Here is a 27,897-nt window from a genome sequence, read left to right as displayed (position 1 = left end):
AAAGGAAACTGGGAGTATGAATCAATAATCACTTAAATTGACATAGTTTAAACTGTTCAAAGAGGAAAATGGAAAAACATGTAACTGAAAATAAGCCAACAATCAATACAGGTGCGGTTCTCGTGATAACACAGCATGAGTCCACTGTAAGAGTGTCTAAATTGAATGTGCCAACTATGGACGTAGAGTGCATGAATGTTTTAATGAGACAACACTGTTTTAGGTACATCAACTTATAAATATGTGGTCTTGAATGTAGTTTTCTCCCTGCATGTAAAAAGTGTCCATGGCTCTTTATTCTATTAAATTACTCCGGCTGTTCGATCCCCCAGCTTTGTTAACCGTTGTAGCAGACTGGGCCAACTTGTAAACCAAATTTCTGGTTCCCTTTTCCAAAATCAGACACAGCTACATCGATGATAGGGAGCATGTGGGACTGTGGAGCATCAAATTCCAACACTGTCCTCTCCTGCCCTGAGCGTGTCTGCACAGGAAAAAACAACAAAATAATTATAGAACACTGTGTGTGTCATCACTTGTATTGCAGGTCTGTGTTACTTACCTGGCAGCCGTCATACAGAGCACTTATATAATGTGTGTTTTCATATGTCAGTTCCTCCCCATTGCTGCCTCTGAAGCGCAGTGCATGTTCATGACTGTAGGTTGCGGTGTGCAGCCAGGCAGCAGAGTTGAGACAGTGGTAGGTGAAAGTCTGCTTGGCTGTGGCACTCAGCAGCTTCAGAAAGGTTAACTGCACAACGTCGACAGAAACGCCGTCCGACCCAGAGTAGGAAAACTGGGGAAGAGTGCCATAATCACACACATGAGCATGGACAAACAGCAAAAAGAAAACCACTTGTGATGACAAAGATATTAGCTGTCATGTCATGACCTGGTGCTAGCATACATCCCACATTAGAAGTAAACAGTGTCAAGTGCAGGTGTGAACATATTCATGATGTATTGGCATCTGCATTAGGAACCCATCACTCAGGTTATTAGAAGTTATCTATTACACTTCCATTCACATTCCTATAATAGTCTGAATCCATCCAGAGGACACATTCTGAGACCATCTACTGATCTGATGTGATTTTATGCAAGTATCTGAGCTACCACCAGGATGCTTGTGCATTCTTGCTGTTTCTGAAGAAATTCAATTATGCAATAAGCAGCTCCCAAACATAACTGAATTATTCACAAAAAAACTTATTTTAATCTACAATTATCATTTCTGGAAAGACAATAAGAAAAGCTGCGATGTGACAAACTCCAAAATTTTGGATTCTTTAAATCCTGAAAATTGGATTTTAGTAGTGGTTAATAAAAGCTTCGGTCTGTTTGTCTTTATCTCTGGAAAACAATAAAAGGAGAGCACACATTATAGGATTTTTTCTTTTGTTTTAAATAATAGGCTTAGTTTCACAACAACAGACCAATATCACCGCTTAGTGTGGATGTTTTCTCTTTGCAACATTAACTGCTTTTCTTAGTTCTCATTGCAAATCAACATTTTAGCCTAGCATCTTTCAAGAATGGACCAGTAGGTGTTTGCTTTAAGGCCTTTAGTCTATCCCAAAGGAAGATATTTTTAGTCTTCTTATTGCCTGGAGACACCCTCAAACAAAAATTCCTTGGAAAGAAAAGCCTAGGTTTTTTTTAACAATGCCAAACAACTATCTCGTTTCAAATTCAGACTTCTAACAGTGCCTGTCTGGTAACGCCAACCTTTTCACACAACTAATTTTCTCCAGGCCCCCACAATAAGTCAGCCCTGAACATTATCTCTGTTGTAACAGAGAGATGCATCCCATCACTGCAACCTTTGTTATGCATCGTTACAGCAAGCACTTCAAAACTATCTAAAGCTAACTAGAAAATCACAAATGTTAAGTCAGTGGAGCAGTTCTAAATATACATACCGTTAAATTTTCTATTCATTATAAAAAGCTGAGTAGTACTATTTTAAAATCCTGATACTTATTAATAATGTTTTTACATCATTTTTATCTAACGTGTCTCACATTTGCAAAAAAAAAAAAAAAGTTCACATTTTTATTCTTCCAGTGAATGTTGTGGATATATAATTATCACACTATACCTTTTTTCCTTTCCTGAATTCACTGTACCAGGTGCCAGGCTTTTCTCCTTTCCAGGCTGCTAATTTTACCTGATTAAAAACCAAAAAATACACTAAATGTAGATTATGAAATCACAGAAAAGACAATGCTTAACTCAACTTATGGTTATATCTGTATGAACTGACCGACTGGAACTTCTTATCAGGGTACAGACATGTTTCTCCCTGTGCAGTGAAGTTACAAAACACCTTAAAAGAGTCTCTATGACAGCCCTGGTTGGGGTCAATCCAGTATTCACCTGGACAAAGGAGAAAGGGAGATAAGCTCAGAGTAGGCTAAAAAAAAAAAAAACTGGAAAATTATCGCCTACAGATGTCAAATTAAATACTGTAGCAACAAAGAGACAAACATGAAATGGTCATTTAACCATGTAGACTGACAGCTTTGATCCACAGATAGCAAGGCACAATTTTATAAAGTACCATTGGGTAGTCCTGGGTGGAGGAGCCAGAGCTCTTTGCAGGTGCGGGCAGGACTGTGGTATGTTCCCAGTGGGTTACGCAGACCTTCTACCTCCACTTTCATAGAAGAAAGAGATGCAAACACTTCTTCCATGCCTTTGCCCTCTTTATTCTTCACCCAGTCTTCATTCTCTGCCTGGTCCCCTTGTATCCATCCTTCCTCTCCATCCATATCCTCCTCATCATTTTCAAGTGCAGCGCCATCCACCACATTGTGAGTTCTCCTTCTCCTGCCTCGCTCTGGCAGTGGTGCCATCCCAATTGCTGACCGTCCCTGGGGAGATAAGAAACAGGTAGATGGGAGGACAGTTTATTATGGTTAAATATGAGTCAATAAATTAAAATTATATAAATTTTTTAATCAGAACTCACTGGGGGTCCAGGAGGGCCTATAGGCCCAGTGTCTCCTCTGGGGCCAATTGGACCCTAAATAACAACAGCAAAACAATCAGATTTTGAAGTACAATTAGATGTTATAGTCTATTGCTGAATAGTTTACCATGTAAACCAATACAGAAAAAGATACCTGGTTTCCTTTAGAGCCTTTTAGACCAATAGCACCCTGTGAGAGAGGTGAGGGAATGACAGAGAGATGGATACATAGATTGAGTACATATTCTTTAAGTGATCCTCATGCTTTATATACTGTTTAGATTATCCTTTTTACTCACAGACAGACCCGTTGGGCCAGGGGGACCAGGAGGACCTGATGGGCCAGTTGGACCCTGATGTTACAAAAAGAAACAAAGTTGTCAAATTAATCAAACAGGCAAAACTAGAAGAGGTCAATATTGGGAGTTATTACTGGTGAACTGGTATCAGTGATAAGTCTTGTAAACACCAGAAACTAAAATTAATCTGCTTCTGGCACATTCATCGCATCAAATTATATGGGAGGTTGTTTGCTGAATACAAAACAAGGGAAAGTTTTGTATACAAACAAACAGATTTGATCTTTTCATGGTATGTGATGACTACCACATGTAGAATATCATGAATGAGGGAGCATAATTCCCACAACCAGAAAGAACCTATTTTGTTCACAACACTTTTTATGGCTCAGTTCAATATCCATTTACCTGAATTATAATGTCAAGAGGATAATGGCGGGTGTCACGTCAAAGACTTCTCCCAGACTCTCAATTGAACCTACCTATCAATTGAACAATAACTCCCTTTTCTAATTTTCAGCACAATTCAACATGATCACGCTGGCATTCATATATTGTGTGCAAAATGTTTAGCATGTAATAATAATAATAATAATAATAATAATAATAATAATAATAATAATAATAATAATAATAATAACTAGAAAAGCACTCAGAGATCAGAGACCTTTACCAAGCAGCTCATTTCCTAGAAAAACTGTGATTAGGGTTAGGGTCCACCAAATAGCTTTTGTGTAAAGTAGCTGACAGATAGGCAAAAACATAACCTCCTTCGGTAATAATAATAATAATAATAATAATAATAATAATAATAATAATAATAATAATAATAATAATAATATATTTTAAATACATTTTTTATTAAAAAAGGCTCAATTGTTGGTTTTATTCTGTGATCAGGATTAAAAGTCGATTTAAACCTGTTTTGTACACGCTTGACCAGTTAATGAGATAAACTGGTGAATAGTTTCCTTTGTTTGTTTGGAAGTTCCAGTCTGCACGTGTGTGTGCATGCATGAGTGGGTGTATGTTTTTCAAACCTCATCTCCTTTTGGACCTTGTAGTCCCTGGTTTCCCGGTAGTCCTCTGTCACCCTTCTCTCCAATATCTCCTGGTGGCCCGATCAGACCTATAAGACCACCATGACCCTGCCGAGATACGAGGAATGAGTTCAAATTCAAGTAAAGTCATAGGTTACGAATCAGTGTGATTCTTTTTGTGCACTTTGCACACACCTTGTCTCCCTTCTTGCCAGGGTCCCCCTTTAGTCCCGGTAAACCTGGAGGACCCTGAGGACAGTCAAACGCAAATGAAAGCAATATGAATGTAATCCATGACTGAAAGGAATTGTTCTGCCATGTTGTCTTATCTTTTCTCTGAGAGGAGTCGTTCAGTATTCAATTAAACAAGTTGCTTTTCTTTCCTGAGCAATCTTACCATGGGGCCTGGTGGTCCTGTCTGGCCAGGCGGTCCATTTAAACCCTGCTCACCCTGGTGAAGCACACAGTTATATTTGAGCTGGCATCTTTGTGTTTTTAAGTCATTTATTCTGTTTTGGTTTCTAAATAGACTTACTGCAGGGCCAGGGATTCCTCTTAGGCCCTGGGGGCCAGGCCTTCCAGGATGACCCTGAGCACCTATGGGCCCTGTCTTACCAATGGGTCCCTCCAATCCAAGAGCACCCTGGAGCACAGAGAGCAGAGACACCATCAGAAACTATAAATATTATATTGCTGTTAACAAGGGTGTTTTTACCTCTCACCTTTGTTCCTTTCAAGCCTGCTTTTCCTTCTTTTCCCAGTTTTCCCAAGTGGCCCTGAAGAACAAAATAATCTGAATTTGATTCCACGTAAATATATATAAAATGTTTACTATGAGAATGCATCATGCTAAATACTTTAATCCACCCTAATGAAAAAAGAAAGTGTCTTATTTAAGTAAACTGAAGAATTTTTAAAAAGGAAGTGAAAAAACATCTACTGATAATGGACCAAACTACGTTCTCTTTTTAATAAAGCTTTTGCATTTTTTGATCGTTTCAATAAGCTTATCAACATCTCAAATTTTTCTATCTGGAGTTGCTTTTTTCTTGTTGCTGTTGCCAAAAAGCTTTACTGGTGATGGTTCGCTGGTCACTGAGTAAAGTTTTCCATCTCTTAATGAGGTTAAGATCTGGACTCTTATGGGGGTCAGTCCAAGAGTAAAAACAGTCTCAGGGCACATAGCTTGATGGAAAAACCTGGTTATTTCTGGTCACTGAAAGCAAAACCCACAGCTGACCCCAACAGAAATATACAGCAGACATGACAGATGCATTGACCTCTCTTCTTATGCTGATTAACCCATCTCAGTGGAGCAGGGCGAATCTGGACACATCAGACCACATGGCTATTTTCTGCTGTTGTAGACATCAGCCTTTGTGCATCTTAGCTAAATTAGTATTTTTTTCATTAACCACAGAAAATGTGTTGTTGAAGCTTTACAGTTATCTTCAGATGGCCTATTTTGTTCATTTATTTATTCTTTTTTTTCCTTTCCTGTATGCAGATCAATAATAGGACCCTCCTGAGGCAGAATAACATTTCCCACAACAACACATGTCTTCTCACATGGCTGCTTAGTAGCTACTGAGAAGCCACTCACTTCCTTAGTTTGGGTTAAATAACTAGTTGGCAGATGAAACATAATCATTTCAGTTATTCTCCAAAGGAAGGCTGTGGCACATTATTAAAAAAAGACACAAACCCTTCGCCCTGGCGGGCCAGGTGGTCCAGGTTCCCCTGGTGCGCCTGGTGGTCCCTGAGAAATTGAAAGAATCAGATCTTGAGTTTCCACAAGCTGTCAATAACATCTTTCATGATATTTAATTAGAAGCTGTGATGTCTCATGTTGTAGAAAGCGAAGCTTACAGATTTCCCAGGTTCTCCTATGTCTCCTTTAGTTCCAGGTAGGCCATCTATACCCTGCAGAGAAAAGGAACATTGTGGGCAGAGGAAAATTTAGCAAGACAAGATGTGCATCTATCTGAGAAAAAAAGCAGAGGACTGATTGAGAAAACACCAATAACTGAGGTTTCCAGGCATGCCATGCTATGCCAGTACCAAATGATCACACAAGAGATTCTGTTTACCTCAAATTGATTATTTAGGTAGGATGTCCTTGTAAAGTTTGACTAATTCTTCATTTCCTTTCACAACTCTTCCAAACAAGCCACCTTAAAAATCCCTATATTAGCTCAAATCAAACATATGGATGTGCAAGACAATAACTTCACTCTGTTTTATGAAATCAGCAGAGGACTTTGTGTATAATGTTGCTGACAAGTAGATATAAAATGGATTAAAAAAGCAACTCTTAGCTGAAGAAAGAAGAAACTCACATTGGGTCCAGCCTCTCCCTGTTGTCCGAGGTCACCGGTCAGACCTATAGGACCCTGTGGACAGGGGAAGGTTGATGTAGTCAAGAATTATACAGCAAACTTTGTTATATGACATGCTGTAGGCTACTTAAAAGACCGAGAGTAGAAACTACAGAATCAGCAAAGCTATAAATAAATCTATATGAAATGGAAAGCAAATGTCCAAGTCAGGCAAGTCAACTTTATTTATTAAGCACTTAACAAAATCAGCTACTGAACAAAGTACTCAACATGAAATAACAAAAAAAAAAACATAAAAAACATCAAATTAGACAGAAACTAAATGGAATTAAAACTGAAATAAAAAGATAAATTTAAAAAAGAAAATACAATGAAAGAAATAACAGCAATTCTCACACTAGGTAAAACACCAATGAAAAGATGTGATTTTTGATAAGGTATTTAAAGAGGCCTGTCTAACCTGCAGTGGCAGCAAGTTTCACAGTTATGGTCAAACTACAGAAAAACTCCCACCAGGAGCAGCTGAGCAGAAGGACCGGGAGAGGGAGCAGATCAGCTCAGAGAGGCATGGTGGGGCCAGGTCTTTTAAAGACTTAAAAGCAAATAAAGGGATTTTAAAATGAACCCGAAAATAACAAACAGCCAGTGCAATGACGCTAAAACAGGAAAAATGTGCTTTCTTTTCCAGGTACCAGTCAACAGATGTGCCACAGCATTTTGCAGCAGCTGCAGATGGGACACAGATTTCTACGAGACACCAAAATACAATGCATGACAATGATCCAGCCATGCTGTAATAAAATTATGTGTCACTGTATCGGAGTCCTGTATTAATAAATATGTTTAACTTTTTGCTAGTTGTCTAAGCAAGAAAAAGTTAGCTAGCTTTGTTCATCTGATGTTCATTGCAACAATTATATTGATGTTTTAGTTAAAGAAACAGAAACTAAAAACCAGAGTTTATGCTTGTGTAAAGGGGAGGGGTTGTATATGTGTTCTGTATTGGTGTGAGTGTGATAATGGATGTGTAAAAAAGACACTATCATCAGGTGTGTGTTATTGATTTTGAATGAGTGCGTAAAGGTTTCATACTGATATACGTTTGGACACACTTTCCCGTTGGATTTATTGGAAAACTGTGTCCAAAAGTGACTGGTAGTGTATATATAATCAAAAATGTTTAATTATGTAAAGGACTTTGCACTCCTTTTGTATGAAAAGTGCTTTATGAATAAAGTTTGATTTGATTTGATTTGATTTGATTTGATCTGATTTGACCACTGCACTGATCTGCCTTTTTAAAGTTACCCAATTAGAAGGCGTCTGTAAATTTAAGACCGAACTGTCATCAGCACAGGAAAGCACATTAGAGCTTCTTAAGAACTGACTCCAGGGGGAAAATAGAACGATGAAAAGAGCAATGACCCAAGAATGTGGGGGACCCTACATGGCAGAGGAGCAGAAAAAGACTGGAAAGACTGGAGGTTTAACATAGAATCATCTCAGACAGGCAGGACCTGAACCATCCAAGGCAGTATCTTGAATGCCAACCCAAAGCTCCAGATGTTCATTAAAATGTTGTGATTCGCCTCGTCAAAAGCAGCTGTTAAACCTAATAAAACTAGGATCACATAAACTCCAGAATCTGAGGCTAAAAGATCAGTAAAATCCCACAGAGGAGTTTACTCAGCTATGAAAAGACCTACATGTAAAACCAAACTGAAAAAAATTAAAAATATTATTTGGATATTTACTTCCACAAACTATTTTTAGTATGTAGAAACAATTCTCTCTTAAATGTTTTAACTAAAAAGTTTGGAAATTGGTCCAAAATTAGACTGCATGTTTAAAACCAGGTCGAGCTTTTTGAACTACGGTTGAACTACTGTATGTTTACAGTCTTAGGAGCCACAGCTTATACACTGGCTGTTGTAAAAAACAACAAGAACAGATAGTCCTAAAGAGGAAATAAGCTCCTTAAAAATTACAGAGGAACAGTATCCTCAGTAACCTGAAGGTGTCAACCACATTCTCACACAAAAAAGATAAAGTCACAAGCTTAAACTGGTAAAGAGCCGGAGAACAGGGAACTGAAACAAATGGGTCAAAAGCAAAAGGCTGTATCTGAGCCCTAACAGTAGTCACCTCATCTACTAAGAAGTTAAAAAGCTTTCATGTGCCTCAGTTGAGGGTTTGTTGGTAATGGGCTGACAAACATTAAGAGCATGATTTATTGTTTTAAAAAAAAACTACGCTTTTGGCACTTTGGCAGTGATATTAGATAAATATCAGACACATATGTCGTTTTTCTGTCAAAAATGTCTTTTAGAAATGCTCCTTGAAGCAACGTACTGCATGTATTATGCTTAAAATAAGCAGAAAGTATTTAGCTTTGGATTATTTCCATGAAATGGAGAGAACAGAACTTGGGCTTTCATTGTTCTTGTCTGATTATTGCCTCTAGCTAAAAGGGATAAATCACATCTTGTTTTTGCTGAGTATTTATCCTTTCATTACTACTGGTATCTGTACCAAAATCCAGCGTAAACAACTTAATATACCTATGCTATGACTGCTTTGGTGCTATGGGCACTGCTTAATTAACTTATGCAAATTAGACTGTGCACTTGGCACATCATCCAGTTACTCGTCCAGGATTGGATCGCAGAAGCCAGCTCAACTATCAGGATCCAAGACAATACCAGAAGAGCCACTCATCTACAATACCTCCATTTCAAACCAACCATACAGCTTGTTATTACTGTATATGTTTTACATACGTGTGTTTTCTGATCTGGAGTTTTTCTCCTGTTTTGTTGAACAAGGACAGTAAGTACCTGTAGTTCCCTTTATTTTGTTTGCTACATCTTATTTTTTTACTTTTTATCTTTTTACTTATTTATAGTTTGATACCGCTATTTGTCCCTTTTCTGAAAAATTCCCCAAAAAAATCATTTGGGGTGAAAAAAATTAACCTCTTCTATTGGAATTTACCAGCAAAGTGAAATACTATAGTGGTATCAAATAGAGAGTTTAGTTTTGATTGCTATTATGGCTCTGGCCCATCCTGGAGCTCCACCTCCACTGGAACGTTGTAAACATTCATCCCTACATAATAAAATTTCCCAGTTTGAAATCTTAATGTCTCCGTAGCCCACTGAGATGGAGGAAGGTGGGTAATTTCATGTTTTCTGGGTGCAACAATCTACTTGTGTGGATTGTAATATAATGCATACTGTTTCATAAAGTTTTTGTGATATTATGACGTTATTATGATAATATGTGTCTCACAGCATTGCCCTTGGCTCCGTCTTCTCCTGGAGGACCCCTGGCTCCTGGAGGTCCAGCTGCTCCTGAAAGGCCAGTATCCCCTTTTTCTCCTTGATCTCCTTTTTCTCCCTAAATTATTGCACAAGCAAAGGTAGCAGTTTTGAGGGATGAGAATATGAGATATGAGTGAAAAAGGATTGAATATATCCCTCAAAAAAGGTAACAAACTCACTGGCCTTCCTGAAATACCAACTGGTCCAGGGTCACCTGCCTCACCATCCTCACCCTAACAGGAAAAAGAAGTGAACAACAGATGTTATAGAAGAATATCATTGATGTGTTATTTTGTAAAATGTCATTTAACATTTTTACCTTCTCCCCAACAACACCTGCTGTTCCTATCATCCCGGGTCTACCAGTCTGTCCCTGTAAACAGAGATCACGGATATTTAGTCTCATCTTGAAAAAATAATTCACTGTAAGAGAGATCCATGAATATTTTATATCTACAAACCTGTCCCCCAACAGGTCCTTGAGAACCAGTAGGGCCTTGCTGCCCAGGTGGACCCTAAGATCATATAAAGTTGGATTAGTTTTAAATGTAAAAACAAGGAAATAAAGAATTTAAAAAGATATTCAATGACAATGTGAGCTCACCATTAGACCCACATGTCCACTTTCACCCTTTTCACCTGGTAGGCCGGGCATTCCCTGGAAGAACACAAACAAGATCAGATCAATGTTCACTACAAATCCTCTAAAATGACATCTAAAAAGATTCACATGATGATGACAAATTGCACCTGTAATCCTCTAGGACCTCGAGAGCCCTTGAAGCCACGCAGTCCCTCATCACCTTTAGGACCGAACATTCCCTGCTGGCCCCGGGGACCTGGCAGCCCATCTCCACCCTGGTACACAGAGAGAGACACATTTATTTTTAAATTAACAAAGGTCTTACAAAACAATCGCTTTAACATTTAAGTAGTTTCACCAACAAGAAAACATTTATTCACTTTACATCTGTGATACAATAGAACTGCTGTGGCAACCATGTTGTGTAAAATCATTAATTATGCCTGATGAAAATATAATTATCTGCTCTGTTGCCAAGCATTAAATGACAAGATAAACCTACCGGTTCATGTAGAAATAAAGTAAAATTGTCCAAAGTTTCATAAAATTAACTGATCTGATTAATAATCTGCACTTTGCTTTCAAATGCTGCACAATGTACAGTTGCTTCATATTAAACAGAACTTAGGAAAAGAAGACTTACTGGAAGTCCTGACTGACCAATTGGCCCCTGAGTGCCAGTGGGGCCTGGGGGGCCCTGTAGAGGGACAGTGAAAGAGAAACAGGCACAAATTCAGAATGATCAGAGCTGCTTGTGTTATGGAACTGAGAACATGAAGATGCTTTTCTCCAACTCCAAACTCACTGCTTCCCCTTTGTCTCCTTTGCTTCCTTTTTGCCCTGGTCCCCCCTGCTCCCCCTGTGGATACACATACATAAAGTATTATTATAGAGCAAATGCACTCCAAGCCCTTCACACTAGCTTGCGGAGCACAGATAATTACCTTATCCCCGTCATCTCCTGGAGGTCCTGCAGGGCCTGTAGCTCCAGGCATCCCTACTGGTCCCTGATCCCCATCCTGGCCTGCTGGTCCAATGGGGCCTTTCTCTCCCTGAAACAAATAATGCCCATATGTAATAAGAATTATTAGCAAACACACACATATATAATGACTATTCTGGAAATGAAAAAAAAAATCTAATGAGGTTTCCTTCTGTATATTCTACTTGTCAATGTTTAATTATATACACAATAAATTAAGTGTTGATAACATACAATAAAAGTAAAAAATAAATCAAGAGGGAAGACAATATAAAAATAAAAGCAACAGGAACAGAGTTAGTGTGTTGGGTATAATTACAGGCTCCCCCTTTTCTCCCATTGGTCCAGGTCCTCCCACTGCTCCAGCCCGACCGGGCTGTCCAATGGCACCGGCAGTTCCCGGAGGACCCCTCTCACCTGTCGGCCCCTAAAAACAGCATGATTGTCCTTAAATACCTTGATAAAAATCTAAGCTAGTGAAGGCTACAAATTAATGTTTAAACTTATGCTATAATCCAAAACCACCATGAGACATAATACAATTTGTTTAGGAGGTATATTGTGTTTTTAAATAGCAGCAGAATTAAAGCTTACAATGGCTCCCGGGAGTCCACCAGGTCCTGATCCTCCTTTAAGACCAGGGGGTCCCTATAAGTATTAAACACAAGTTTTACGAAACAGCCTATTTTTTTTTATCATGGTTAAAAAAAAATCTCATCTTTGTATGTTACCATAAGTCCCGGAGCTCCTCTGCTCCCTCTGAACCCTTTCAGTCCTGGAGGACCACTCTTCCCTGATGTCCCAGGTAAACCAGGATCACCCTAAAAGGCAAACCAAGAACAAGAAAAAAAAACAATAAAGTAAAATAAAAATACAAAATCAATAGCAAAGAATAATGAAATGAGAAAGAATGACTATGAGATGAAGTTAATTGACATGTTTTGATTGTGGACGAACCTTTCCACCCTCCTTCCCAGCAGCTCCAGGTAGACCATGCTCTCCAGGTACTCCTGGTGCTCCTGGGTGACCTCGATCTCCTGTTGGGCCAGACTCTCCTGATTTGCCCTAAAACACACATTTAAAATCATTGAGTGACTTTTACCAAAAACACTTTAATCCAGGGAGGACCAATCCCCACATTACAACTAGACTCAAACAGTGAAGCGTACCTGCGGTCCTACAACACCGGAGGGTCCTGGAGGTCCCGTCTTTCCTTGGAAGCCCTGTTATTGGAGTAAAATAGTCTGATGTGAGTGTGTCCAATTTCAGTTTTCTCTTCAAGACATTTCCCAGTAAAGAAATAATAAGAACTAATAATTCCAGTGAAGACTGAAATCCAGTCGTAATGGGGTCAAAAATACTTTCAGATACTTTTTAAATATGTGTATGCGTGTGCATGTGTGTGTGTGTGTGTGTGTGTGTGTGTGTGTGTGTGTATGCATGTAGTAATAAGCATTTGTCAAAAAACAAAAAAGGCTCATTAACTGATAAGCTTTTATAATATCACTCACTGGCTCTCCTCTCTGACCTGGATGACCTGGAAGCCCGTCTTTCCCAGCTGGGCCCTACAAACACAAATACAGAGACAAATATAGCACTAATAAACTTAGCTGGCCTTGCAAAATCATGTCAACAGGGAAAACTGTGGGCAGACCAAAGTAAATGCTTGATGTAACGAGACATCTCCATTGCTGTGTGATTACACCATTTAGGAATATTGTACATAAAATTATTGGACATTTGCTGTCAGACATATTTGTTGAACAGAAAATGTTAAGAACATATAAGGAAGATAATAACATATAAACTGAAGATCTTTTCAAAGGTTTGCTTAAAAAAGGAACATTCAAGAATACCTTATAGCACAGTGCAAACTTAAAGGCAAAGGAGGCTCTGAGAACGATAACATGCAGATAATAAAGAAGCATGAGTCTGATAGAGCTATTACAAATGTGTGGCCGTACCACAAGCTTATAGCATTTTTCAACAAAGAGTCTAACATATTATTGAAACAGAAGCACCTGAGATACTCATTTAAAGATCAAATGTACAGTACCAGTCAAAAGTCCCACTGGATTTAATGGGAAAGTGTGTCCAAACTTTTGACTAGTAGTGTACATGTTTGCGTAAGTTTAATAGGAGTATAATGAACAGGTTTGGACACAAGGCAATATTAGCCTGTTTTGATTCAGAGGATAATGATGTGACATTTGTCATTATAAATTAAATTGAAGTTATTTCAATTTAATTTAGTTTAGGAACCAACAAACAATGGAAGATGATTTGATATGCAGACTTAACATATGTATGTCTTACAAATTATTACAGTATCAATATTTTATCAGTATTTTCAAGCTATATCAATGCCACTGGATCATTTATCATTGAATCAATGCATTCATTTATTATTGTATATTTTTGTATTTACTGTATTATTTATTTATTTTTTGCAGTCGCTGATTAAAAACAAGATTTGTTTTTCTTGTGCTCACACAATGAAAATGACAATGAAGAATCCTTGCATCCATGATATAATTAGGGCATATTTAGAAGCAAAAACTTTGCCATCACAAATACCGTGCAATTTATTTAAACACTAAATTAAGATATTTAAACTTATTTTCCTTTTTAAAGTTTTTTCCCAAATGGAGATGAGTAATCTGAGTTTTGGAGAAAATCTTTATCCTGCAATTTTTTCAAATAAAAATGGGTCAGTCAAATCCATTTAATGTTCATGAATCAGTCTTAAGTGTGTGCACGCACAGGACATGTAAATGTGAATGAACTTCTAGCTTTTTTCACTCACACTGGATCCTTTGGGTCCCGGCTCTCCGTTCCTTCCTTGCGGCCCTTGAGGTCCCTAAAAGCACAAGTCAATTAGGTGGTGATCACATGCAATGTACCAATCAATCTAGAATTGGTCTTACCCTCTCTCCAGGAGATCCTGGGGGGCCATCATGTCCTGACATGCCCTGTGAAGATGTGAGCAAGAAGAAGAACATGGGAGCAGTGATGGATAGCGACTGAACCACAGTAAATACCGACCGCATGCTGCTCTTGGCTGAAATGAAAGTCAGCTGACCTTTTCTCCTGATTTCCCAGTTGGCCCTTTTGCTCCCCTGGCACCTCGTGCGCCCTGTCAAGAAATAAGCATGCATGAGACGAAACTCCAGACATCGTCTTGAATTTGTGCTACTGTTAGTAAAGAAGATGCAGCTCAAGAAGTGCAGAGATGTTGTTCTTAGGATGCGCTGTTCTGTATTTTTGGCATTTTAAGTTCAAACAATTTTGGGAAAGCACTCACATTTAAACCCCTCTGGCCTGCACCTCCCGGTTGTCCTGCAGGACCCTGAGCATCGGCACAAAATCAGATTATACAGTTGTATATTTCCTGACATGTAATTAACTGCCACACTCGACTCACTTTCTTTCCTTTCTCTCCTGCCGTTCCTATCGCACCAGGGAATCCTTCAGAACCCTGGAGGGGAAAAAAAAGCACACATCTGCTTAAAAATTACATCTACTAGCTTGCAACCCTGCAATGTATTTTTATATTTAAAATGAATTAATAGCCTATTATCTCATTCAGTTAACCTTTGGCCCTTGTCGCCCTGGATACCCTGGCACTCCAGGAACTCCCAGTTTACCCTGAAAACACAGACCACACAAGTTTCACAAGCAACATAGCTCAATGTTTTGCTGATGTTTTGTCTGATAAGTTATTCACCTTCTCTCCAGGAATACCAGCAGATCCAGGCTCTCCCTGAGAACCCATTTGACCTTTTGGCCCTTCAGGTCCATCTTCACCTCGGCCCCCTGGAGCTCCATTATCCCCAAAATCACCCTTTGCCCCCATCTCCCCCTTGGCCCCAGGAAAACCATCTTCACCCTGTAGAGAGCAAATCAGGATGAAATAAAAAGATAGATAATCAAAAGAATTTAGCAGAAATTACAGTAAAACATACATGCATATTTCTAAACAGCAATTATCCTGAAAGTAGACAGACTGCGACACGTCTGTCTCTCTTACCTTCTCGCCTTTGCTCCCCTTTAATCCCCTGATTCCATCTGCACCCTTTCAAACATGAACATACAGAATTAAACTGGAAATCAACATAGTAAAACCTAAAGATGCATCTGTGTCTATTTCTCAATTTAGCAAATAGCAAAGCTTCTACTTTGTACCTTTACTCCTCGCTGTCCAGGGTATCCAACAGGCCCCTGCACTCCTGGAGGACCCTAATAGTGAAAACATGACAATGGAAAACTTTCTGTAAGTTTTTAAAATATCAGGAGCAGCTAAAATGTCCCATACACACTAGACTTACCGGCAGTCCTTTTTCACCTGGAGTGCCTTCTCTCCCGGGGTGACCCTGTTGATAGGAGAAAACGTAATGTCTACAGTTAGACATGTTGCTATAAGTGTGATATCTCAGGAATGCTTTATGTCAGTAAGAGTCTTTAGAAATGTGGAAGTACAGATAAAGTTTACTTACTGGGGGTCCGTCATTTCCAGGCAAACCCTGCATCCCTTTCTTTCCTTGAGGTCCCTGTAAGACAAAAACTCTGTCAATCAGTTGAGTCCTTTTCACCTGAAGGAGAAAACATCAACTAAAACTCACTTACTTTTTCTCCTGGTAGCCCCACTAATCCTTGAGGACCAGGAAACCCCTACAGAAGATGTGCTGAATTAATATTTAAGATCACCTATTTTTGTTAATCCTACATGAGATTCATGCTCATACCAAGATCCCCGGATTGCCTTGCTGTCCAGGTGCTCCAGTGTCTCCTGGTGGTCCCTGTAGCAGGAAAGAAATTCTGTCATGGGAACAGATCTGACATAGAAAGTAAGTGTGAAATATGTTTATTATACTCACTATGTTTCCTTTTGAGCCCTGAACCCCGTCAATTCCTCGAATACCCTGTGATTAAAAATACAATGACATTCAAAGAAAGGTATGCATTTTATCTTTATCCTTGAATGAACTGATGCGGCCTTAATTATAAAGTCTTAAATAAGGCACTGAGGTATTTTTTCTTTTAAAATTATAGAGACCCGGAGAGGGGTGGATGTTTCTCATGGGGGGGGGGGGGGGGGGGGGCATAAACTGCCAGCTCCATAATTAATATAAAAAAATTCACCCTTGCATGAGGTGGACTTGTGTGTCACATGAACCTTCAGCTGCTACGTTTTTCTCTCTATACACACAAGGGAATTACATTGCTGAGTGCCTTTCATAGAAATTCTCAAAACCCCTTGAAATGACAAATAAATGACACTCAAATGATCAGCAAACACAGGTTTAGAAATTCTGGTTCCTAGCTAGAGGGTTTTATTGCTTAATGAACCAAAACCAAACATAACATTTTATTTAAACAATGTAAACTGTGTTAACAAACACCGAAAACTGCTAATTTGTGTCCGTAGCAGAAAACTGAAAGAGGTTGCTTCAGGCTGTAAACAGTCTGATGAGATAAGAATTGCACAATGCCATGTTAACAAATGAAGCATCAAACCAAACATCATGATGAAGTATTATTATTTGAATTGTCTGAAAGTAGAGCACAGCAGAATTGAAATTGTTGGGCTGAAAAGTTTATTTTTACGTCATGTCTATGCTGCGATTGTGGAGTTGAGGATTAGAGTGAACAATCAAATAAGTTTCTGATGCAGAAGTGAGGGTGTAAAACACAAAATGATATGTCATTTTTTTAGGTTTGAGTTGTTACAGATGGAAAAACATATCTGATGGCCCCTTTCCAAAGAGCTTTTAGGTTTAGTTTGCCCATTAGGAAACTTTCTGATTCTCCAAACTGAGAGTGCTCTGACCACCGTCTACAACATGTGAGACAATAAATACTCATATTGTTTTTTTAAAGGCACATATAAACAAAATGTAGCAGAACTAGTTTAACATTTGAGTGTTTCGGTGTAAATAATGGTGGTACGCATAAGTTCACACTTACTGGCTGGCCTGGGGGACCAGGACGACCTCTGGGGCCATTTAGACCTCTCGGACCCTTTGAAGGCAGACGACAGTTGCAAAGAAATTAGATAGTATAACAAAAAACTGAGTTTATGGCCTTGCAAAAAAGGACATTTTTGGGAACCAAGACATCTTGGCAAGGCCTCACTTCTAGGGAGCCGTCTACAAATCCATAGTTGGCTTTAAAATTCAGGTTCTAAGAAACATTACAAGTTTGGAGTCTAATAACCCAATAAAGACAGACAGTGTAAGTATAACTTTATAATGTGGTGCCACAATATGTCTGTGCTATTGTACAAAAGCAGAGCTAAATGAAAATGTTGGTCTGTTTATCACCCAAGTCACGAATGCTCTATTTTCTCAGAGATTTAGTGAGAATGGAGAAAATCTGTGCGGTAGCAGCAGCAACATCCTTACTCTCAATGTCTAGTTTTGGTTGCACAAAATCTGGCATCAATACAAAAAAAGTCTTCTATTAGTTTCATGTTCTAAAAATGTATGTCTCTCAAACCATTCAGCTCTATAACAAGATTTCTATTACAGTAGAAGTGTGATGCTAAATTTTAGAACGAAAAGAACAACCAAATTCATAAGCTTGGTGGTACTAATCATGACAGGTCAAAAGCAGAGTGTTCTTTTGAACAAGTTTTTCAATTAAGAGTGTGCAAGTTAACACTCACAGCATCCCCAGGTTGTCCTCTTGGGCCAGGTGGCCCTTCAGAGCCCTGTTGGAAATAGAGAAGGAAAAGAAAGACAATCATAAACCCCAACATATAAAAAAAAAAAAATGTAATCACTTGCAACTGTCATGGCCTCTCACCTTTTCCCCCAGCTCTCCAGAAGGACCCACAGGACCTGGCTTTCCCCTGTATCCCTTAGAAATTACATACAAAGGTTGATTATCAAATTAGCAGCTAATCAATCACTCCACCACTGATTGCTTACCTTGTGTCCCTTGTTTCCAGGGAGACCAGGTAAGCCATCAAAGCCCCTATCACCCTGAGGGGAAATGCAAAGAACAGGAGTAAGGACATGTTGTATAAAGACAGAGCATTAGTGAATGAAATGTGGGATACTGGTTCACCTTTGCTCCAGTTTCCCCAATTGCACCACGGCCTCCATCTGCACCTGCTCGACCCTTATAAATACAAACACACACACACACACACACACACACACACACACACACATACACACACACATACACACACACATACACACACACACACACACACACACACACACACACACACACACACACGTTACAGGAGCAGATTCCAAACTGAAATACTGAAAATTTCTGATTTATCAGAGGCAATTTCCATAATCATTCCGGGGGAATCAGACAGCAACAACAAAATTATAACCCAGTTAACAATTTTACCCGTTTCCCAGGTCGTCCATTCTGACCCGGGATACCTGTCAATCCTGGAGGGCCCTGGGGAGGGAGAGGTGAGACTGGAATGTGAAACGATCCTGATGGTAGGCAAAAACGTTTACCTTGTTCTGTAATTAGTGTAAAAGGAGGAAGTAAAAGCAGCTATGGAAATAAACTAACTTACTGATGGTCCCATCTCACCATTGTTCCCCTTCAGCCCTGAGGGACCTGGGGCACCCTAGGAAAAATAATGGAAAGAAATTTCTTTGTTAAAGTCATGTTTTGTCACATTCAAGTTGTCCTACAACAGCCACAATTGCTTAAAGATGCCAACCAGACGAACATATTTAATGCATATTCATTTTAAAAGAAAACAATGAACATTTAAAGTAAACAAAAATGAAAAAGAAAAGGGTATGAAATATTTGTATTATTTACAGTAATGAAAACCTTTGTACTTCAGTTGTTATACAACCACAAGCCCTTTAAATATTTCACACATACATATATATGTCTATTCACAAAAATACATCAAATACGTCTACACATTTGAATTCATATATGCAATATCCTGCTGCAAAGATATCCAGAAGAAACTGAGCAACATTTAGCCATGCTATATGATTTGACACACCAAAAATTGTATACAACTAGGCCTGTCACAATAAGCAATAAGTCAATTAATTGCACAAGAAGAGAAAATGCTCGCTATAATTTTGATTTTTGTCTTCCTTTTCTTTCTCACTCACTCTCTCACCTAAAGTGAGAGATGGCATTTGTTTTAAAACAATATTAACTTAATGGAGCAATACAACAATCTTCCATCTGCACTTAAAACACAATCATCAACTGCAGTTTTCCCAGCTGGGGAAAAAAAACTTTAACAAACAGGCCAGCTCCATCTTCCCGACAGTCCACGATCACTGCAGTGTTTAACCAACAGATTGAATACAAACAGGATAGTGTAAAATGGTGTCCACTCAGACAGCGTGGTTGGTAAAGTGATGCTGGCCTTTACTATTGCTAAATAGGCAACATTTTGAAAAATGTTGCAAACCTTTCACAGCCAGTATGAACCGCCTGGATGAAAATATGTGTTAAAAACAGCATTTTCGCAACTTTACAATGACATGAAAGATTACATTTTACCATTCCACCTCTGTTCAAGTCCAAACATGTCCCCTTATATGAGCTTGACCATAGACTATGTAACTGTGTTACAAAGTGTTTAAAGACCATATGTTTCAGATAACCTAAACTTTTTTAGCAGTGGGGACTGGATGAGCATAAACTCGTATAAACATCAAGCTAAATGTTCTTTAGAGACTAAAGTATGTTGATCTTTGAAAGGGTGTACTTGCATTTTTATGACATTATTGTTATTTTAGTTGAAAATGGTCTCAAAATTACAACAATAATCACTTAGCACAATATTATCGTCTATCGCAATAATTTCTGAGACAAATAATCGCATGGCAAAATTTGTTACCGTGACAGGCCTATATACAACACTATACAAAAGCTCACCAGGGGCCCGGGTCTTCCTCTGAGGCCAAGAGGCCCTGGAGGTCCCTTCATTGCAAGCTAGAGAGAAAATGAAGGAGTGGGAAGGGAGAGTCAGCAAAGATTTATACTCATTAAAAAAAAAAAAAATCTTTAATTTAGTATTGAGCGTGTACTAAAGATGTGACTGAAGCTGTCATTTTTTCTACCTTGGTCTGCTGCAGGATGGCTTGAGCCTGAGCCTCCTGTGCAGAAACCACAGCTCCTGTCCTTGGATCACCACCTGACTGGAACTGCACTCAAAACAACATAGAGGCTCTCAATGCAAGCTCAACACTCCACCTAGTGGCCAGTTTATTGCACTGTCACTCAGGTCTTACACAAGAGATACACATGGGAACCAAAGTTACTGAAAAAAAAAAAACAATTATAAAAGAAATAAGAATTTTTTTATTGCTTCCACACAGGAGTCAGAGCATTAAAACAATGTGAATAGCATAGCATTTCCAGTCACCTGGTCTCAGCCCAATTAATTTAAATTTAAGGAGATCAGTAAAAGAAAGTACACATGCGTCCCATTAAAATGTTTAGCTTCATTCTGAAAAATGGGTCCTGGAAGGCCTCAAAAACAAACAGATGGTTTATTTGTGCTACAATTTCCAGCCAGCCCAGATTTCTAAGTAACAACATTCAGACATTCACACTTTCCCTGAGGCTTAGTTCACGTTAACAGGTCCAAATAACTACTACAGCAGTGTAACAGAGGCTTGTATGGCCTCGGGGAACACAGCAGTATCTTTCTGTTACCGGTATGAGCATGATGTTTCCAGGAGGACCTGGTATCCCATCAGCTCCGCTAAGCCCCGGTCGTCCTGGAGGACCCTGACAGGAAGGATATAAGGACAGTTTAGGAGAGATACAGGAGTACTCAACCAGTAACTCAGTGAACAGAGGGCAGTTCTCACCAGCTCTCCAGGGTCTCCTCGAGGTCCCACTGGCCCTGTGATTCCAGGGGTGCCTGGTTCTCCCTGCAAAAACATAAAAGCCAGCTGAGATTAATGGTTTTTGTTTTCAAGACTTTTCATCAACCATTTTAACTATTAATAAAGTTTTTAGTTTTCTGGCATTTCCACAAATATTTTTTCATTATTGTACTTTTAAACCTGACTGCTTAAAAAATGTGTTTTAAGTTACAAGAGTCATGCAGTAAACTTCACCAACCTCAGGTCCTGGAGGCCCATATGGTCCCGTAATTTGTGTTCCCTGTATAAAGAAATCTTTTTACATGTGGTTTTCCAGTGAAAATATGAACACCAATACCAGTCATATCCTTGCTTTATTGTAGAGAATGTGTTTTTGACAAGTTTTAAACAAACATTTTTTAGGACATTACAGTTTTTGGTGGCACCAGTCATTATTTAAACTTTGTGTTTTTTGTTCCATTTTTACCATTCCAAGGTAACCTGGCTCTCCTTTCTGTCCTTTTTCAGGTAGATCCTAATGAAATGGTAAAACAGAGAAATATCACAAAATAATACATACGTTAAACAAAGCTTCCATGGTAAATAAATTCTTGCTGTTTCACAATTGGACCGTACCTGAGTGTTAAGCCCGTACTCCCGTTCTCTCTGAGCAGGTCCGTAGCGCTCATTGTAGTCTTCCTCATATTCATACTCATTCACATGGTAGTCGTTGGTTGTGTTGTCATAGTCTTCATACTCTATGATCTGACACATGCACAAATACAAATGGTGACACAGAAAAATGGGTTAAGGACACCAAAGCTGACCTGTCGTTGTTCTTTCTGCCAAAATTTCACCTCATAGTCTGTCACATTAGGACCTGCAGTCACCGTGGAAACAGAGATGTCATCATCAAGGCTGCTGTAGTCAAACTCTTCAAACTCTTCCACCACATATTTCTTTGGAGTTTTTTCCACCTGATGAACATAAAAGATACAAAAATATCTTAATAAAAAGTAAAGAAAAAACTATTTTTTACACTGTTGAAATTGATTCATTTGATCAATAAAATAAACAGAAAATGTAAAACTTAAAACTTTTTTGACTGTGACAGTTTTCAAAGATGCTTCCTGCTCAAAAACATTTAATATATCGCAAAAGTAAGGCAATTTGTAGTCTGTACACGTGACTGAACTTTTCAGGATTCTCATTTTGGCTTTGATTTGTCCATTTTCAGAATGAATATGTAGCTGTCACCACAGTACATCATTCACACCAAGCTAAGTCACCATGCAAGAATTCTGTTTTTCCCACCTTGCCCGATGATTATGAGAGCTAATTACCTAAATGATGTCTCACTGTTTTATATTTAAAGCCTAAGCAGAAAACTGGCCATTTTCAGGCCAAGGACTATGTCTAACAAAGGAGTGATATGCTGCCGCAGACGATGAATTATGCTTATTGTCTTGAGGTTGAGTTTTGTAGCTTAGTTGCTACATCAGCTAGCCTTTTGGGCTAGCTAGTGTGCCTTAATTTCTTAAGTCTATCACATTTCATTGAGACAGTTTAATTAGAACCTCAGTTCCCTGTTTTCAATTAAGTTCACCTCTGCTGATGCAAGGGAGAAGAAAGGGCTCCAAAGCCTTTCCCAGGAGTGTGGAGCATTACTACACAGAACCTGGCAAAGCATACTGAACCACAAAGCTACATAATGTGTTCTGAAACAAAAGAAAGAAAGAGACACAGTCCAAATGTGGTAGATGAAAGAAGGGAAATGCGCAATGTGTGTTGCCCGAAAGACTTCATCTATTAACATTATGTGTACGCATGTTTTCCTGAGGATTAAATATTTACAGTGTAGTGGTAAATAAACTATGTTGAACACATTAACTTACTTTCAACACACTGGGTGTGTTTGTACAGCCCATTGTGAACATTTCAGTGATTGATACTTTAAGGTTTTCATAGTGTATATAAATGGCTATCACAACAGAAAAGTTTATCTATTTATCTTATCTGGTTATTGAGGTGATCTTAAATATGTGTATAAAGGTCCCGCTTGCTTAAAACATTGGTTGCACTTTCAGTTTGTAGCATTCAACTCATGAGATTCAGTGTATGATGTGAGCAGAGTAGGCCAGGAAGACTGAAAGACTATTTTAACTACATTACTCATCCAGTTAATCACTTTCTGTTGTGTTTTTTTTGTTGTTGTTGTTGTTTTTTTTTTTTTTAGAAAACGCCTTACCTCTTCAGTCTCTGTCAGTATGCTGTCATAAGGTAAAGGTGCACCACAGTCTGGGATGTAGTCCTCACAGTATGTCTCAGCTGCTCTGGGGTCATCGATGACCAGCAGCTGTTGGATTTCTCCCTATTCAAGAAAAAACACAAGAATCTCAGAGAGGAAGTGATGTATATATTTAATAGTTGTTAGGAATGCAGGGGAATAGTTCAATCACATCACAGACGTCATCATCAACAGCACTGTACAACATGGGATTCATTTAAAAAAGGACATGGCACATTCATGTCTCTTGTGTCTTTATCTTTAAATGTGTTCATTTAGTCAGATCAAAGTGATTCAACATGCTGGTTTTATCGTCGCTCTGCAGTTAATTGTCTCCAGAGCTTTAGTCTCTAGTGGCGCCAGCACATTACATCCACAGACAGACACCACTGCTTCTCTGTCTCTGTCTGTTTTACACATGCACATACATAGAAAGAAGTCCAAGCCAAATATGTGCAGGATCTCTGTAGCTAAACAGATGGCCCATCTGCCATAACATTGGTCACAGTCAGCACTCACTGCCTTTCAAAATGGTCTTCGAAACAAAACTCCTAAAAAAAAAAAAAAAAAAAAAAACTATTCTGACTTAGAACAGCAACAGATTTCGAGGGAGTTTTTAATTTCTTATTGTATCATTCCAGCAATAGTAGCTGGTGAGCTTAATGGATAAATATCCTAACAAACATATCACTGCACATCTCAGTCATGAATGGTTGAGGGGTATGCGTAGGAAACTGCACTTCATATTCACAACCACTGGAGGGTGGTGTGGCGAGATGGGCTTTAATTCATTTTTCATCATATGATTAATAAATCAAACAAGCAGCAACTACCAGAGATGTTAGACAGACTCCAGGAACTTAATGCAAAGTGTAAGTCATATGCTGCTGTATGTTTCCAATATTTTTGTTTTTTAATTTATCAGCTCATTTAATGTTTTTTTTCTATATTACAGCTACCAAGGGAAGGGAGGACGAATAGATAGCACTGGTCGAGCAGCAGGAATTACCTACATCTGGATATGGCGAAGACCAATGAAATGGTGATGAACTGAGGACCCTAGAGGAGCAGGTGGAGGTAATGAAAGTGACCATGAATGACAGATTGGAATAGAAACCAATAATGTCCAAAAAGAGGCTGGAGATCTTGTACTATCCTGTCATCTCTAGCATCCCTTTCTTAGCTGCTTGTGTTAATAGGGAAGCAGCATCAAAGACTCAATAAACTGGGAAAGAAGGTTGGTTCCATCATTACGGATAGTTTTAAAACTGTGGTGAAACTCAACAAATTGTTAGCCAATATGAATAACCCCAACCACTACTTCCACCACACACTGGTTAAACAGCTGTGTCATACAGACAGATATAGGAAACCTTTTCTGTCATATGGCATCACACTATTACATAATTCACTGCTGGAGGAGAGTCAACAGACTGGAAAGGCAAGGGGCTTTAACACCTACCTACCTACCTACCTACCTATGTATCTTACCCGGTTAGATGAACACCTTTTCTCTTTGCCAACCTGTGTTTGTAAATGAAGCAGCGCCACTCTGTTACAGCAGTAACAATAATAACTCCTTTTTCTCCAGCCTCAACTACTTCTCCTCACCTCAGAGAAAAAGTATCCAAATTTTCAACACATAACTGAGTGATCAGTCACTTCAAACAACTAACCTTTAAGCATTACTGTATTGTGTAGTTTCCTACTTTGTATTTTTGTATAAAATGTGTGATTTTGTCAAAGCCAAATCAGCTTCCTCATTACTGATTTCACCAAACATGCAACAATTTCACATTAACAGGCAGAAAATCCTGCGACTCAGAAACAGACCTACCTCAAAAACATCCTCATCCAGCAGGCGTGTTCCAAACACACAAACGCCCTCAGTGCTGACATGGGGATCATGAGCTCTGGGCAGGTCCAGTGTGTCCACCTTCTCACAGTCCAGGTAGAGAGTCACTGACTGGCCCTCCACGCTGTACGCTACTCTGTGCCACCTGAAAACAAGCAAGAAGAAAATCTCTTTCACATTTCATCTGGCATGTTTGTGCTGCATTTCTTTATGCATCTGACTAAGTATATTTTTCTTCCACAAGGAATTGCCTCTCATTTATTTAATTTTTGTTCTCTTTTGTTACAAATGATGTCAGTAACTTTCCTCTGGTCAGGACTGCAGATGAAAAACACCCTTTACAGGCATTTTTAAGGCAATTTTGTTCAGTTCTATTAGTTTGCTTTGTCCCTGTTAAATGTATACAACATGAAAAAAATATGTTGTAGGTCCAGATGTTTGTGCAGTTACTTACTTGCCATCAGCCAGGTTGATCTTTCTAAAAGTGGGATAAAGTTCTGGGCTTGGATTACCCTCGTGGTCCTCGTATAGAAATACAGGGGAGCGGGCAATCTCCAAACCCAACTGCTGTGTGCCCTGAAAGAAGCAAAAACACAAAGGCCAGGGGGAAGCAGCTAATGTTATGAAAATAAATAAAAAATCTGACAAAAAAATCAAAAAACATTTTTTTGGCCAGTGTGTACAGACAATATATTTTAGCCAATGCCCAACAGTGTGTTTTCAACACCTTGAAGCAGCAGAATTAATGCATACCTGCGTGTCATACAGTGAGAGGAGGAAGACCTGCGATCCTTTTACAGCCTTAACTGTTGTCATTAGTGAAAAATTAACAGGAAATGGTTGATCTGGAGGAAATACAAATGCAGATTAAGACAAATGTAGTCAATAAAGTACTAATGTTCAATATTTGCTCTTCTGAACAAACCCCAGTGAGTTCTATGAAAACATACCAGGGAAAAGTTGCTTTGTGGGAATGCTCAGTTGAATCTTTTTGTTGATTTTAAATGAGAGATCTGTCTCCTCTCGTCCTTTTCTGCTGGTACATAGGCCTGCCTCCAGAGACACACCCTCCATGTCCTCTGATAGCTCAAGGACCTTCAGGACATCAATAGGATTAGCTGCAAAAGACAAAAGAACACCGTGGATGGGCATGCTTCTTAATTGCGTGATTTTAATCTAGTTATGTTTTTGGTAAATTTCTACAACAGTTAAAACATCAATACAGCTTTCACTACATTGTATATTCCCACTCATGATACCTAAACATCTCTAATTTATTGAAGCTTTTGTAGGTTTCCTGTAGTTTCTGGACATTTGTGGACCACTTTGGTCCTTTGGTTCCAGGATGGATCTTCAGTAAAATAAGCTTGTTCCGGTGCATACCACAGATGCTTGTTCAGATAGGGATCAGGGTGCTTGGTGGCTGGGTCACGCTTCCTGTGCATGTTTTTTTCCAGTATTAGGGATTGTTCAAGTGGGAGAGGCTGCTGCAGGGAGTGTCATTTCCATGGAGGTTAACTATATTGTTTAAGAAGAGTAGCTCCTGTCACAATGGCATCCACAAAAAGGTCAAGACCCAAAGCTTGTCCGAACATTTATATTGATTTATAAGATGATCAATGTTCAATGTTCAATCACTTCAAATGACAGCAGTTTGATAGTGACGGCTTCCCAGCGCAAGGTTAGTGTTTTGTTTTTACAATAAGGGCAATTTTGTAACTGTCAAACTTTAGCTGCAGCAGCAAAAAATAGTATTATCTGACAGATTGAGCTAAAATAATCCAGTTCCTAAATGTGGAAAATAATATCAAGTTGATTAACTGGTTGATTTGACAACTAAATTAGCTGCTTTGGTGGCCATGGACACTTCCTCAAAGCTAATATACATTTCTCCCCCCCCCCCCCCCCCCCCCCCCCCCAACATCTCATCAATATCTCGTCTGCCATTTTTAACAAGCAAGTTAAGATTTTCTTTCACAATAATACAAATATGCTGCACAACCTGACAAATATTTGTAAATGTTTTTGCTTTTTACCTCCACCAAAAGGGTACATTTTTGCCAGCGTTTATCTGTCTGTTATTCAGCAACTTCACACAAAAACTACTGGGCAGATTTTTTTCTGAGAATGGCTCCTGGTCTGACTTAGATTCCTTTCAACGTCAGTAATAATCTGAAAGGAATTGTGGACACAGGTTTGTTTCTCCCAGTGCTTTTTTTTTTCTGCAAAGTCAAAGACTTTTGGAGCAAAGGTTTGGTTTGACGTTGGGACATTTTACACATGCATAAATCTGCATCACACAGTTACATACACTAAAGAAAGCTCTAAAAGTAAGAATCATGTAGACATCCAAAGATTTTAGGGTTGCAGTTTAAGCATAAATAT

General features: G+C 38.9%; 1 protein-coding gene across 1 annotated transcript; it reads right to left on the bottom strand.

Moving 5' to 3' along the window:
* Positions 1 to 337: 337 nt before the first annotated feature.
* On the bottom strand, positions 338 to 27,567 carry LOC306773526 (uncharacterized protein; the record flags this gene model as incomplete). Its single annotated transcript, XM_079263369.1, has 65 exons — positions 338 to 484; positions 563 to 796; positions 2,102 to 2,170; positions 2,267 to 2,379; positions 2,564 to 2,876; positions 2,975 to 3,028; positions 3,129 to 3,164; positions 3,274 to 3,327; positions 4,314 to 4,421; positions 4,509 to 4,562; positions 4,711 to 4,764; positions 4,849 to 4,956; positions 5,036 to 5,089; positions 6,019 to 6,072; positions 6,183 to 6,236; positions 6,653 to 6,706; positions 9,944 to 10,051; positions 10,155 to 10,208; positions 10,295 to 10,348; positions 10,437 to 10,490; positions 10,580 to 10,633; positions 10,726 to 10,833; positions 11,202 to 11,255; positions 11,364 to 11,417; positions 11,503 to 11,610; positions 11,860 to 11,967; positions 12,135 to 12,188; positions 12,272 to 12,361; positions 12,498 to 12,605; positions 12,710 to 12,763; positions 13,052 to 13,105; positions 14,347 to 14,400; positions 14,468 to 14,512; positions 14,623 to 14,676; positions 14,845 to 14,889; positions 14,965 to 15,018; positions 15,135 to 15,188; positions 15,268 to 15,429; positions 15,571 to 15,615; positions 15,726 to 15,779; positions 15,869 to 15,913; positions 16,037 to 16,090; positions 16,167 to 16,211; positions 16,286 to 16,339; positions 16,418 to 16,462; positions 17,508 to 17,561; positions 18,208 to 18,252; positions 18,348 to 18,401; positions 18,473 to 18,526; positions 18,612 to 18,665; positions 18,912 to 18,965; positions 19,090 to 19,143; positions 20,433 to 20,489; positions 20,618 to 20,701; positions 21,216 to 21,290; positions 21,374 to 21,436; positions 21,858 to 21,905; positions 22,007 to 22,135; positions 22,228 to 22,347; positions 23,619 to 23,741; positions 25,495 to 25,657; positions 25,967 to 26,088; positions 26,266 to 26,357; positions 26,463 to 26,630; positions 27,549 to 27,567. 65 exons carry the CDS (start codon positions 27,565 to 27,567, stop codon positions 338 to 340), a joined length of 5,118 nt encoding a protein of 1,705 aa, XP_079119495.1.
* Positions 27,568 to 27,897: the final 330 nt, after the last annotated feature.

Source organism: Telmatherina bonti (assembly GCF_933228915.1).
Source record: "Telmatherina bonti genome assembly, chromosome: 3".
Taxonomy (NCBI): domain Eukaryota; kingdom Metazoa; phylum Chordata; class Actinopteri; order Atheriniformes; family Telmatherinidae; genus Telmatherina; species Telmatherina bonti.
This window is presented reverse-complemented; position numbering and strand designations above follow the sequence as displayed.